Source organism: Taudactylus pleione, unplaced genomic scaffold (assembly GCF_031769625.1).
Source record: "Taudactylus pleione unplaced genomic scaffold, aTauple2 ptg000690l, whole genome shotgun sequence".
Taxonomy (NCBI): domain Eukaryota; kingdom Metazoa; phylum Chordata; class Amphibia; order Anura; family Myobatrachidae; genus Taudactylus; species Taudactylus pleione.
Window position 1 is genome coordinate 124304 of NW_028285092.1, and position 15220 is coordinate 139523.

Genomic DNA, 15220 nt, shown 5'->3' on the forward strand with positions numbered 1-15220 from the left:
TCGACCTAGGAACTCCATGGCTTCTTAGGATGGCGGTCTCAATAGCCACGCCGTTAAACGAAGCCGCCGTAAATCCGGGTACACACATGGACCCTGTTGTAGAAGGTCCGATCGTAGCGGAAGAGGCCAAGGTTCGTCTGCCAGAAGGAATAATAGATCGGAGCACCAAACCCGACGAGGCCAATCCGGAGCCACTAGGATGACGGTGGATGACTCTCGTTTGATCCGCTTGAGAATCCGAGGGAGGAGCGGAAACGGTGGGAACAGGTACACAAGGCTGTACGGCCAAGGGATCAGTAAAGCATCCGCTCCCACCGCTGCCGGATCCATGGTCCTGGAGCAGTAAAGGGGTAGTTGATGATTTATCCGAGATGCCATCAGGTCTATCTGTGGTTTATCCCATCTGCAAACCAGTTGATGAAAGACCTCGGGATGAAGGGACCACTCCCCGGGATGAAGATCCTGACGACTGAGGTAGTCCGCTTCCCAGTTGTCGACTCCCGGAATAAACACTGCGGAAATGACCTCTACGTGTCTTTCTGCCCACAGAAGGATGCGACTGGCTTCTCTCATTGCCATCCGACTGCGGGTTCCTCCTTGGCGATTTATGTATGCCACTGCCGTGGCGTTGTCGGATTGTATCCGAACCGGAAGTCCTCGTAACAGAGGAGCAGCCTGTATCAAAGCTCTGTAGACTGCCCGCAGTTTGAGAACATTGATTGGTAAGAGGGACTCCTGCTGCGACCAAAGCCCCTGGAAGTGATTGTCCAGAACCACCGCTCCCCATCCGCGGAGGCTGGCGTCCGTGGTGACCAAGGTCCAATTCCAAATTCCGAAGCGCCGACCCGCTAACAGATGCTCCGTCCGAAGCCACCAGAGCAAGGATATGCGGGTCCGGGGAAACAGACGCACCAGCCGATGCATCTGTAGGTGGGACCCGGACCATTGAGACGGCAGATTTCACTCCAGAATTTTTCAACTGGATCTTCTGAATTGGATGGCCTCGAAGGAAGCCACCATTTTTCCCAGGAGACGGATGCAAAGATGCACAGCTACTTTCCTGAGTCTGAGCACCAGACGAACCAGCTCCTGTATGGCTATGGCCTTGTCCCTTGGCAAGAATATACGAAGCAGAACAGTGTCTAGAATCATTCCTAGGAACTGAAGTCTCTGGGACGGCATCAACTGAGACTTCTGGAAGTTCACAATCCATCCATGTTGAATGAGAATCTGATGTGTAAGGGACACTTTGTGTAAAAGGACTTCTGCCGTCGGAGCCTTGATGAGTAAATAGTCTAGGTACGGAAATATCGTCACCCCCCCGAGAGCGCAAGTGAGACACCATGACGGCCATGACTTTGGTGAATACCCTGGGAGCTGACGAGAGACCAAATGGCAGGGCCTGAAACTGGAAATGAGCTTCCCTCATGGCAAATCTGAGGAAAGCCTGGTGAGGAACCCAAATTGGGACATGCAGATAGGCGTCCTTGATATCTATCGACACCAGAAACTCTTCTGCCTCTAGTCCCGCAATGACAGAATGGAGAGACTCCATCTTGAACCTGTGAAATGAAAGATACCGGTTCGAGGATTTCAGATTCAGAATGGGTCTGACTGACCCATCTGGTTTCGGAACCACAAAAAGGTTTGAGTAAAACCCTTGTTGTCTTTGTGCAGTGGGAACCGCCACAAGGACCTCGGCCAGAAAAAGTTTCTCGATCGCTTGACGCAAAATTAGTGTAAACCTGTTGTAAAATAACGCCCAGGAGGAGTGAAAGCGAACTCGATCTTGTATCCTTGAGATACCAGATTTCGAACCCAAGTGTCTGGAGAAGTCAGTCTCCAAACCTCCGAGAAACGCTGGAGGAGAGCCCCCACCTTCGGATTTCCGAGATGGGATGGGAGCCAGTCATGCCACAGGCTTGTCTGCTGGCTTGGGATCTGGACGGCGGGCAATATTTGCTTGACGTCCTCTAGCACGGCCTCCTCGCCCCGCTGAAGACGAACCTCGCGATCGTCCCTGAAATCTTGCAGATGCTCGAAAGGAACGAAAGGAAGGTCCCCTAAACGAGCGACGCGGAGGAGGTGCTGATGAAGGTAGAAAAGTACTCTTACCTCCAGTGGCCAGCGAGATCCATTTGTCCAGCTCTGGACCAAATAAAATATCGCCTGTGAAAGGAAGAGCTTCCACTGCTCTTTTTGACTCCGCATCCGCTTGCCAGGCACGAAGCCAAAGTGCCCGGCGAGCAGAGACCGCCGAAGCAGAAATGCTAGCGCATACCTGGCCGATATCTCTGGAGGCGTCTCCTAAGTATACAGCAGACTCCTGAATATGTTCAGCCAAGGTAATCAGATCTGCCCGCGGAGTGTTGGATCTAAGACCATCAGTAATTTGTTCCGCCCATTTTTCCCCAGCCTTGTTGACCCAAGATCCTACCAAGGCCGGACGGAGAAGTGCACCCGCGGCCGTATAAATGGTTTTCAAAGTGGTTTCTAATCTCCGCTCTGAGGTTTCCTTCAATGTAGTAGCTCCTGGTACAGGTAACGTGGTCTTCTTTGACAACCGAGAAACCGAAGAATCCACAGGTGGCGGGGTCTCCCACCTCTTCCTATTTTCCGCAGGAAATGGGTAAAGAGAGAAAAAACGCTTAGGAATCTGGAATTTACGGTCCGGATTCTGCCAGGCTGCCGTCATCTGTTCGTCCAACTGGAGAGAAACAGGGAATGTGACGGCCATCTTCTGTGACCTGGCAAAAAAGGAGTCTAACGATTCTGGAGCTTCCTGGCCAGAAATCTTAAGAACTTCCCTTACCGCTAAAATTAGTGCATCAATACCTTGCATTGCCTCAGGTTCTTGTGAGTAAGTCTCTACGTCTGATTCGTCCAGCATCTCCCCTTCCTCCTGAGACGAGTGATCCGCTGCCGAATCCTCATCCGACTGGAGAACCGCCGGAAGAGCCCTCTTCTTAGATGAGCGACTTACCGTAGCTTCAGGAGCTTTAGACGCAGAACCCATCGCCTGAGCAAGGCTACTCACCGAGCGGACTAAATTCTGAGCCCACGCTGGTTCTGCTAGAAAAGAAAGGCGAGATGTGCCAGGTAGATCCCTGGCAGCCTCCCGTTCCCTACGGGAAGCGGCTAATTCAGAAGAAAGGTCCGCCATGACCCCTGCCAAACTATTTATGAAGGAGGGAGTGACAGACTGCGTGTTAGCACTCTCTGCTTCACACGTCTCGCACAGGGAAGACCCTTCGGAGCGAGCATGGGTAAATTTCTTCCTGCACTTAGTGCAGGCAAACAGCTTTTGTGATGCAGCTTTTTCTGTCCTGGATGTCATCATGTACTCACAGACAGACACCACATACAACTCAGTAGTGCAAAAGGAGTATAGGGAGAAGCAGAATTTCAATAATAATGCTACTCAAAATGCAGGCAAAGCATTATAGGAGGAGCAGAATTTCAAGAATAATGCAACTCAGTAACAGGGGCAGACAGGCATATAAGGGAGGAGCAGTCAATAGGACCAGAAGGTAGTTAAAACCACCTTCTGTAATTACAGACCCCCTTTAGAAGCTGTCGGATTTCTCCTCTCCCCCTCCGCTCAGTGCCTTCAGGGAATGTAGAAGCTCCTCTCTCTGAGGCGCCACTCCCGTTCAGAGCGCGCCAAACTAGCCCAGGCAGTGAAGGAGGAAGAGGAGGAGGGACCTAAAAGCTCCTCCTCCTAATGGCCGCTGCTATTGTATGCGCGCGGCATACACTTATTGTGTCCCCGCACAGACAGCGGGGGCCAGCGGCACGCCCGCCGCCAGTGATAAACGTGCCGGTGCCTTTTACACAAGCACCGGCACGCAGAGGCAGGACCGCTCTGAGCGCGCCTACCTAACAGCCAGCGCCGGTGTTCTATCGCAACACCAGCGTGGCACTGACAGCCGCGCGCTGTTACCCGACCAAGCATATTATTTACACCTCTCCTGCTAGTCAGGAGAGGTGTGCTACTTACCGGGCTGCTGCGGCCAGAGCGCTGGGCAGTGAGGGGAGAGCGGGGACCCGGACACAAGCCACTGTTAGCTGTGGCGGGCCCCGCTGAGTCTGATGACTCCTTAACTGCCTAAAGCAGCCTCCCCTCCATAGGGTGACCGGACACAGGCTGCAGTAGCCGTGTGGTCCCCTCTCTGGCGGCTCCCACGATGCAGGCAGACTGTCACAGCCAACAGTCTGCCTGTCCTCTTGCTTTGATTTATTCTTTTACAATTTATTTAATTTAAGGGCTGGAGACAGCCCCTGTGCACCGGCTCTACTCGGGCACATTCTAAAAACTGGGGCTGATGGGGCATAGAGGGGGAGGAGCCAGTCACACTTGTAGATTTTTAAAGTGCCAGGCTCAACTCAACCCACCGTCTATACCCCACTGTCATGAAGCTCCAGTGTCCCCTAGTGGATGAAGGAGAAATACCATTAGCCATTATAATAGTTATTTTTTATGGTTTATTTTCTGAATTTCATACGATTATCTCTGTATGTGGGAATTATACTCATTTTGCCATATTACATTACTTATGGATCTGTTATTAATCATTTATAATTATCTCCTTGGCATCCTTGCAAAGATGGACATAGAGGGACAAATTAACACTTAAAGAGCATTCTATTCTCACCCATTACAAGGTGAAAAAAAAAATACCCCATCACCTACTCCAATTATATTACATCCACCTTGGTATACTCTATGGCATAAATTTTTTTCTTTTTTTTGGGTAATACTGGTTACTGCATCAGGAAATAGGACCTTCTAAAAAACTTCACTTAGTGGCCAAGAGTTTTGAGAATGACAAGTATTGGTTTTCACAATGTTTGCTGCTTCAGTGTTTTTAGACCTTTTTGTCAGATTTTACTATGGTATATTGAAGTAACATTACAAGCATTTCATAAGTGTCAAAGGCTTTTATTGACAATTACATTACGTTTATGCAAAGAGTCAAAATTTGCAGTTTGAACCTTTTTTTTTTTTTTTTAGACCTCTGTAATACGCCCTGGCATGCTGTCAATCAACTTCTGTGCCACATACTGACTGATGGCACCCATTCTTGCCTAATATATGCTTGGAGTTTGTCAGAATTTGTGGGTTTTTGCTTGTCCACCCACCTCTTGAGGATTGACCACAAGTCCTCAATGGGATTAATTTCTGAGGAGTTTCCTGGCCATGGACCCAACATTTCGATGTTTTGTTCCCAGAGCCACTTAAGCTGGGTATACACTGACAGATAAATTGATCGGCTAATGTATCTGCTGCCTGTCGGGCAGTGTGTACCCGCGAAATGTCGGTGAACGTCGGCATTCACAGACATACCGCATTGGCTGTGCTGCACAGCCGATGGACAGATATGTCTGCAGACATATCTACCCATCAGCAGGTGTGTACGGCGGTCGGGCCGGCGTGGAGACTGTTCCCGGCGGGCCCCCGGCCCGGAGACTGTGCCTGGTCGGAGGCACCCCTGGCCCAAAGACTGCACCCCTCCCCGGCGTTAACACTCCAGCTTCAAGACTGACACCCAAGCTCCCGGCTTCAATACTGCACTCCCGTTACAGGTAATTATAAATAGGGGTAGAGCGGTAGCGGGTGGGGGTAGGTGCGATAGCGGGTGGGCTTATGTGCAGTAGCGGATAGGTGCGGTAGCGGTATGTGCAGTAGCGGGTAAGAGCGGTAGCAGGTGGGAGTATGTGCAGTAGCGGGTAGGTGCGGTAGCGAGTAGGGGTATGTGCGGTAGCAGTATGTGCAGTAGCGGGTGGGTGCGGTAGCGGGTGGTTGTCAGTACAGAGCGGTAGCGTGGTAGGGGTTCGGTTGCTTACTTATGAATACTGAATTTACTTTGGTTCGATGCTTGTAATACAAACAGGGGGAGGGACTTGCCATGGCGTCACTGAAAACAATTTAGGGAGAGCTGCTGAAAAAGTGTTTTTTTTTTTCTTTCTTTTTTTAAAAGCAGCTGCCACTCCCCCGTATCAGTGACCAGTCACGTGGCCGAGGGTGGGGCAGGCGCATGGCGCGAGCATAACGGTCCGCCTGGGAGCAAAGTTTGCTGACTGCAGTGCTGCAAATGGGAGTGGTGGGGGGAGGGTCCCCTGGGTTGGCTACTTTCCAAAAATGGATGGTGGCCTGGGGTTTGGGCAGCAGCAGCCAGAAAAGTTGATAATTGTGAGGGGTGGGGAGGGAAGGCTAGGTATTATGACAAAAAAAAAAAAGGTGCAATGAGTGATGCGATGCATGGCGATGGTGCAGCTGCTAGAAAATGGTGTGGCTGGGGAGTTGGCAGCTGGAACAAAAAAAAAAAAAAAAAAAAAAAAAAAAACACAAGGTGGGAAAGGGAAGGTTCAGTTGCACAGATTCTTAAAAAAAAAATGGATCATCATGTGCTGCTGAGGTGCAAATGGTGGGGGATGGAGCTTGCTAGAAAATTGTGCCAGTGGTGAAAGACAACTGCACTGCTGCACCTATAAAAACATCACAAAACTGTTCAGCATTCATTATTTTATTCTGTTTAAGTGGTTAGATTTTCCTAAAACTTTAATTCCGATGGGACCCAGAAAAGGTCAGGTAGGACCCCAATTTTGTTAAGTGAGGGGTCCCACAATTCTTTTGACTAACCACGATCACTTGGGGGTGAGGGCAGGCAGCAGTTGGAACAGTGCTGGGGGCAGGTAGCAGTCGGGGTACTGCGGGTAGAGGGGAGTAAGTGCGGGCAGTGCCACGGGTAGGAAGGAGTACTATGTGAATGAAGCAGAAAGAGGAGTGCTGTGCAGCCAGGTGTACTGAGCTTCCTACCCAGGGGTCAGCAGCAGACTGATGCAGCTGACCGGCGACTGCAGCATCAGTAGACTCTGGACACTAGTCTGTGCGAATTCCTCATTGCGTATGACACAGACGCCAGTTTCTGGCATTTTGTGCAGGGCTGAGATACCGGACATGTATTCGTATTAGGTATTAGATAATATGGGTGCAGGGTGTGAGGTGCGGGCCGACCCTGCACCCACAATATAGATACGCCCCTTTTCCTACCTTAAGGTGCCCACACACATATCGATGTGCACACGATCAGCCGCTATGTACGATTTCCCTTGAAACTCTCCCCAGCAGCTCAGCACACGATCTGCACACGATTTGGTGTCCAATCTTCATACGATCTCTCCTGCAGTCAGACTTTCACAGTGCATCGCCTCTTAGATTGTCATATCTGCCCTACAGCACGGCAGATCTGAAGATGCGATGTGCGACCAGCGGGGACGCGCATCGCATTGTGAGTGGGGACTCACGATTTCAGCATATTTTACACGATCTGTCGGTCCAATGCGTCGGAATCGGCCAGATCGGGTAAAATATCGCTATGTGTGTGGGCAGCTTTAGGTTTGTTCAACTATCTTTTCAGCGCGGGGAATGGTGTGGTGCAAGCTGCTGTTGTAGGCCCGGGGAAGGGGGGGTGACCGGCCCGGACTTCCTGCGGTCGCCGTGCTGCGCTCCACTCCCAGACTTCATCTGCTCTGAGTCTGGCCTGCTGCTGATCCTGGGCAGTGGGCTGGGCCTGGCACTCACGTGACAGGGTGGTGGGCTGGCCGGTGTCTGGCTGGTCGGAGCTGAGTGTCCTGTAGTTGTAGATTTCGTGAGGACAGGAGACGCTACGCGGCAAGGACCAGTTGAGGAGACGCCGCGCGGCAAGGACCAGTTGAGGAGCCGCCGCGCGGCAAGGACCAGTTGAGGAGCCGTACAGAGGCAATTGGCTACTCACAGCACGCCCTGCATGACCCGCTCAGTTTTTAAAATCGGGTCCCCACTGACGTTAGCGCGTATTTTGCATTTATTGCCCTTGTTTTTTAATAAGTGAAAAGACAGAAATCTAGACTTGGGGGAATATTTACTAAAGTGCAGGTTTTTAAAAGTGGAGATGTTGCCCATAGCAATCAGATTCTACTTATTTAGCAAAAACCTTCTATAAGGTAAAATCTGATTGGTTGCTATGGGCAACATCTCCACTTCTAAAAACCCACTTTAGTAACTATACCCCTTGGAATCAAAAATTATCCAGTTCAAGGTCGAGCTAGACATCACCTGCAAACAGTATGGACTCAAGAGTCATCTTAGTTTCCATGTCAACTTTCTAGGTCTTACGCCAGAATGTACGTCATGCTGGGAACATTTAAAATAATATACTAGTATAAATTACTTCCACATAAAGAGTGGCACCTCCCAAACATGTGAATGCCTTTGACCACTTCTCCATCAACGTCATTATTTAGACCTTGGCTTAAAAGGCTGCAGAACATCCAAAAAGATGTTCCAACAACATTTCTACAGCCTTGTTAATACCAGCTGATACCAAGATGAGTCTAAGAAAATGACCAAGCAGCATTTTATATGGACTCCCATATTTAATTATCCTCATTAGTTAAAGGACAGAGGGCCTGATTCAGAGATGTATGCTTACCTGATAGTAAGGACACATCTCCGATAGTTTGAGAACTGCGCATACGGAGGATGTGTACTGTGCATGTGCAGCCCTCTATCTGAAAGTTCGCTTGCAATGCCTCCCATTTGGGGGCGTTCCTGAACAGCATTGCCGGAAACATGTGACCAAAGGTTGCAATGGTGATCCCAGGCTGCGACCTCTGTAGCAGCAAGGAGGTGTCTGTTTCCTATCACACCTCCTGCTGCATTTGCATTTTAGATAGACAGATTTGCACAGCTGCTTGTGCATGGCTCTGCAATTCGATCAATCTCTGAATCACGCCCAGAGTGTCTGATGTCTGCATGAAGTTTGGAAGCTTCTTCTCTGGTTAGTCCGCAATCAAAGTAAACATATTAGTTGAAGAGAAGAGGAAAGTATTGAAAAAAAAAAAAGATTAGTTGTTCGTCCACTTGAACAAAAATCTGAAGTAACAGTTTCCTCACTGTCCAGAATACATAGGACCGCTCTTAAATTGAGTACACACCTATACGATCAATTGCATCTCGATTATGATAAAAGTGTGTGTACCTAGCTTTATTGCGTGTACCAAGTCAATCATACCCTGCCTTTTAGAAGGGACCTTGAAAATGTAAGAAAAAATTAATAAGTAGAAGTCCCTTCCAATGTAGCTCTATAATTATCTGTCATGACAGAATAGGAGAAAAATGGACAGCTCCAGTACACAATTAAGGTGCGTACACACTACACGATATGCTCCCTGAGCGATATCGTGTAGCGTGTCCCCGGCAGGCTGTGCTCAATGTCGTTCATGACATTGAGCACAGCCGCTGAACGATATCGTTCAGCGCCGGGCTCTCTCCCCCATTCCCCAACACGCAGCAACCTGACGAGGTCGTCAGGTTGGCCTGCATGTTCAGGCGATGGACAATGTCGGAAACGACCAGCGGGAGTGCGAATCGCTGGTCGTTTCAGACATAAAAGTGCACGATTTGTGCACGATTACTGAGCGATTGCACGATTACGATGTCGTAATCGTGCAGTCGCTCAGTAATATCGCCCAGTGTGTACTCACCATTAGAAACAGCAGGACTATAAAGACAAACAAGAAGCCACAGAACAAAGTAACAATCCACAGAAAACGTAAATACACAATCTTCTCTACAGCAGGAGATCGTGTAGGAAATGCCTGGCATGAAGGAGGTTCAAGGCAGTGGCTCCTACGCCTGGGTCGACCAGCACCAACTGTATACCATTCAAAACAGACCAATGCCTAGCAAGGGCCTGCTTTGTAAAACCTCTCGCTTGGCCACTCTTTCATGGAGGCTCTGTGCTTGTAAATCCCATGTGAGAGAACTTATATTGCTTTATCACCACAGTACTATGCAAGTCTGTTACATAAAGAGCAGGGGTGTCAGAGGGAGGTGCTGAAAGGCACCTCTTTCCACTCCTAGCAACATTCAGAAACAGACTGTATGACATACTTATGCTTGGTACACACCAGCAGATATATGGCCGATCAATTGATTGGCCAATATATGGTATGCCCGTCGGCAAGTGTGTACCAGCGATATGTCTGAACAACGTCGTTGCGGTGGCTGTGCTGCACAGCCGATGGCAGATATATCTGACCATTTTGCTGTGTGTACGGGCGATCAGTCAACCGTCCGTACACTTGCAGCAGGAGCTGCAGGGAGGGGGTTGCGGCGCGACCCCTGAACAAATGAAAGATGATGTGTGTATGAACAAACATCATCTGCAGATATATCTGCTGCTAGGTGTATCCAGCTTTACAGAGTAAAAAAATAGTCAAGGTTTTATGCTGCCGTAGGCAGCAATGTGATAAAGCGACCCTGCTCCTGTGGGCACATAGGAAAAAAAAAAAAAAAAAAAAAAAACACAATTCCCAGCAGACTATGCAACAGAAAAAGGGAAGAGTAAACTCTTGCCTGAGCTCTCTCTAGTCATAGCATTTTGAAGAAAAAACAGAATATCATGTGGTACACTGAGCATAGTGATATAGGGTTAGTTAGAATGCTCAGAATATGAGAGCACTTTTCCAGCTAGAAAAAGTTTTGCATATAGTGTGAAGTGAATTGGTTACATCTCCTTCCATCATATGTGAGCAATCACGCTCTTTAAAATGCACCATGCCAGGTTTTTTAGTAAATTTACTCTATGTGACAGTGACTGAGAATTCCCTTTTCACTGCAGTGAGTTAGCACATCATCTAAGGCAGATCGAAGAAAATTCATAAATTCAATTAGCAGCGAAAAGTGTCGTTAGGAGACGTTTTCGCGGATTTGGACTTTTCGCCTGTTTTCAACTTATCTCCGTATTCATTTGCAGGAGTTTTCGCCTAAGCGGAAAAAAACAGGCAAAAAGTTCTCTATGTACAGGCAGGTGAATTGGAAGTGCAAAATCTCTATTTTGGGGTGCAAAAGTGGGGGTTTGGTCCAGAACCCTTTGGATACCCCACTAATGAAGGTAGTGTAAACATTGCGGCTCGGCTTTTAGCTGCTAATTGAATACGGGCCATAGTGCCCAATTAAGAGATGGACACAGTACACAGTGTGCAAATATGCTGATGCTGCATGAGGAGTCTTGTGTAAATAGACACCTCTTGCAAGCTTTTACGGTCTGACACTGCGTCCTACTGGCTATCTGGGTAACCCTCAGGTTACGCAGGAGGGCCGGGAAATCTGCGTCAGAAGACGCAGACCCTAGCCTTGGCACGCCTTGTAGACAGGGCTGACGCCCCCATTTTCAGAAACGCTGGCCAGCACCTTCACTTTCCTACCCCCAAACGGCCACAGCATTTATAGGATCAAGAAATTGTCTAGTGAGGAAACCTCCAGTATGAGATATTAACATTGAAAAGGAGGAAAAGGTCTTTGGGAAACCAAATCCTGGAATTTTACTATATACGAAAAGTAAGAAACTTGACTACCAGAGTACCTGTACATGTTTAAAATACGTGGGCTTCATTTTACAGATCTGACTTCACCTATGGGGTTAATCTGTTCATTGTATTTATGGTGACGCCTGTTCATATGTAACTACAGATAGCATTTTGGGACATCTATTTTTAGTGTATTTTAGGAATTAGGTGAAAGCTTCCTTATTTTCCCATTAAAGTTTAATTTATAAAAACACTAAAATTTTTTTTTTTTTTTTTAGGTAGAATAAAAAAAAGTGCAAACACTGGTTTAATGCCACCCTTAAAAAGGTGGCTAGTAAAGTAGTATTTTATGCATCGTATTTACAGTCCATGTATGACAAAAATAAATTGTTGTAAAGAAATAACTTACATCTTCTTGCTCATTTGCAGCAATAGAGGTCACATATCCTGTAAATCTACTGTCACTTCCACCATAAATTTCTTGATCAAAATAACCGGTTGAATCTAAACCAACTCCTTGCGTCTCATCTAGGGTAGCCTTCTTCCCTTGAATCTCACGTATCTGCGCTTCAATATCTGCAATAACAAGTTTAGCATTAAATACATAAAATATTTTAAGGTTTGAAGCCTAGAGAGTGCAACATAAGTTTCTTGCATTTAACATTCAGCATTTGAATACAGCACAGATTTTTCAAGAAAGGGCTTAACTGAAATTTCACAGCTCCATTTAAACTACAGTGGGGATTATAAAACGGTGGTTGTGTTAAAATATTTGTTATATGTAAACTTAGTATCTTATCTGTAAAATGCTTAGGGGGAATTTAACTCTCTTTGCGGGCATTATCCCACACGGTAAGCCTGCAAGCAGCAGATTTCTGCTTGCACCATCCTGAGTCAAACATATTCTTCGCCCCCCACTCAAATCAGTGGAACATCTAAAAAAAAAAAAAAGTTTGCAGGGTTATGGTGCATACACACACGATTTTTTGAACGATTATCGTTAAAAAATTGTTCACTTTCTGAGTTAAAATGATGATTGTTCATGCGCGTTCACGTTTGTAGTGCAGTCAGACCAACTGAACGATTTTCATTAAGGGAATATGCAAAAATCGTTTGTAGTACAAAAAAATTGTTCATTACATTTAGTAAATGAACGGTTTTAGTCAACTATTTTCGTTCATTTTTCCCTTGAAAAAATGAACGAAAATAGTTTACTAAAATCGTTCATTTACAAAATCGTGTGTGTATGCAGCTTTAATCATCAGTCCCAAAAAAACAATGGTTTCAATGAAACATCATTTAATTCAATACCCTACAAAAGATATTTTCCAAAGAGGTAGATTACTTTTCTTTAAAGCCATTTCGGGAAGATTTTATTTGCTATGGTAGAAGGAACTGTCTGTGTGCCTGTGTGCTATTGCAACATGCCCACCTCAAATAGTAACAGAAATAGGCAAAGCACAGGGATAAGAAAACCCTCAAGGACAAAAAGACTAATCTTAGAAGATTTAACAATTTTGAAAATCCGGAAAGGGAGTCTGTGATCGTTGTATATTAAAGTATCATAACGAACGCCACCCAAAACACAAATTATTTTACATCCAGGTGTAAATATCTCTTAAAGCATGGCTTGGACATATTTAATTTTTAAATGTTAGGAGTCAGAAACGCAAATAAGTCTGTAGAACAGTACATGATGTGCAAAATCAATGCATACAACTAATAGGTCTGCTTATACCAGCAGTACCCAAACATTTGTTTAACAGCAGTTCATACTTTCAGGGCTCAAAGTATGTATGAGCAGTAACCTGCTCATAGCAAACATCTGAGGCGGGCAGATAATTATCAATCTGTGGTTGTAGTGCAGCACACATATAAAGAGGGCTGCAGTTATTAGTAGTGATGCTCTCCCATTTGGTATGTAGACAGGAAGCCAGCGGGGATGGGGGTGTTAGGGTCAGGCAACCTCGGGGGGAGATTAGGGTTAGGTACCCCATACCTCCCAACATGACCCTCTCCAGGAGGGACACAATGCTCTGGTCCTGGACTTCCCTGGTAATTTATGATTGGTGGCGGCTCCAGGGGTGGGGCTGCAGTACAGTCCAAAATTCAAATAGGGGAGTCACACCAACTGCCAGTGAGTCCCAGCCAGTGATGTTTGGCAGCATGTGATATGACAGTTGGTGTGGCTCCCCTATTTGAATTTTGAACTGTGCTGCAGCCCCACCTCTTACCAGGGAAGTCCAGGACCAGAGCATTGTGTCCCTCCTGGAGAGGGTCATGTTGGGAGGTATGGTACCCCCCGGGAGGGTTAGGATTGGCATCCCTGGGTGGAGGTTAGGGTTAGGCACTAGGGAGGGTGGTTGAGCACCCCTAAGGGAGGGTTAGCCCTACTTACCTCCCCTGTCTGGATCCTCATCTGCCAGCGTCAGTATTTCATCCACCGGGCTAACGTCCAGCGGTATGACATACCGATTACCTCCCATCTTTACCTGGATTAGGGGCATCTATTTCATATATAAAGTTCCCCTCTAGTTAATCTGCAGAGGTATTGGGCCTTTGTACAGAGATCCACAAATAGCTATGAAAATACTCCATGAGCAGGTCAAGTCTTTTAAATGAGAGCAAACAAAAGGAGCATTTTTTTTTAACTTTTAATATATTTGCCATGACTAGAACTTGTTGATGTGAGGTCAGAATACAATCTTAATAAAAAAGTCTTACCAGGAGTAACTTTTAGTCATTTATTACAAGTAATGATTGATGGCAACGATTTAAAATGACCAGATTACATCTGTAAAAACATTTCTCACAGCAACAAACAAATACAGAAACAATTATTTGTGAGAAATACAGTGAGTGTATTTCACAATCCAGACACATATAAACACTAGAAATCCCAAAACGTAGTAGTAGTAGTAGTAATAGCACAGGATATGACGGTTATAGCCAGTAACCGACACCAGACGCGTAACTATGATCTTCCACAACCCCCATCCAGCGATCACATGAACTATTCACATACAGCGGACTCAGGTCAGTACCACAGTACTGTAGACATCAGCTAACAAGTAACAATCTCTGCCACCTCGCTCCAAGATGTCCTCCAACCCCTTCCAGATACACGACACAGCCCGGACGCCATTACACAACCAAGCCAACCTAACATGTCTATCCTAAATTGCCGCAGATACGATCATCAACGTCACCAGTTATCCGGCTGTACATAATTTATATTACAGCAAGTTACATGTATTTATTATTCTTACCTTCGTGGGTTTTAGCGATCTTCGCCATGTTGTTAGAGAGCTCTGCGGCGGAAACAGTGTCCTGCTGCTTCCGCTACACAATATCAGCTTAGCTGCGCATGCTCAGTCATGCCCTGTAGTGGCGACGCACCTATGTTCCCGCCCACCTCGCGACGTTCTCGCGGCATCCGATCAGACACTGATTCACTATTGTGAGGCGACTCGAGCTACCTGTGTGTGCGCTGAACGTTTGTCTAGATCCCCTTCAGCTAAGGTTACGGCTAGATCCCCCCAGTTAACGGACCCTAATGTCTTCATTTAATTTACTAGTCACGTGGACATCTATTGGGAATAGTAACCTGTGGTAAGCGAAGCGTTCCACCATGACTGAGGCGTGGCATTCAAAGAGCCAGCTAGTGTACAAGTTTCTACTGTTGGTGGTCAGACATTACATTTGGGACAACATAACAACGCTTTAAGGGCATGGAACCCAGTGATTATTAATATTATCCTTTATTTAAATGGCGCCACAAGTGTTCCGCAGTGCCTTATAGAGTAAATAAACTAATAAGTGAACAAAAAACAAGCAACTTACATTACAGTGCAGGATAAGGACA

General features: G+C 46.7%; 2 protein-coding genes across 2 annotated transcripts in view; both read right to left on the reverse strand.

The window, feature by feature from the left end:
* Positions 1-14730, reverse strand: part of SF3B1 (splicing factor 3b subunit 1) — a 117588-nt gene extending 102858 nt beyond the window's left edge. Inside the window, exons 1-2 of the mRNA XM_088456248.1 lie at positions 14625-14730; positions 11765-11931 (exon numbers count right to left, since the gene is read on the reverse strand). Coding sequence (XP_088312374.1) covers positions 11765-11931; positions 14625-14652 — 195 coding nt within the window. The 5' untranslated portion in view covers positions 14653-14730. The remainder of the gene's footprint in view (positions 1-11764; positions 11932-14624) is intronic.
* LOC148477756 (uncharacterized) lies at positions 1910-3337 on the reverse strand. Its single transcript, XM_088456237.1, has one exon. The coding sequence runs from the start codon at positions 3335-3337 to the stop codon at positions 1910-1912; it is 1428 nt and encodes a 475-aa protein (XP_088312363.1).
* Positions 14731-15220: the final 490 nt, after the last annotated feature.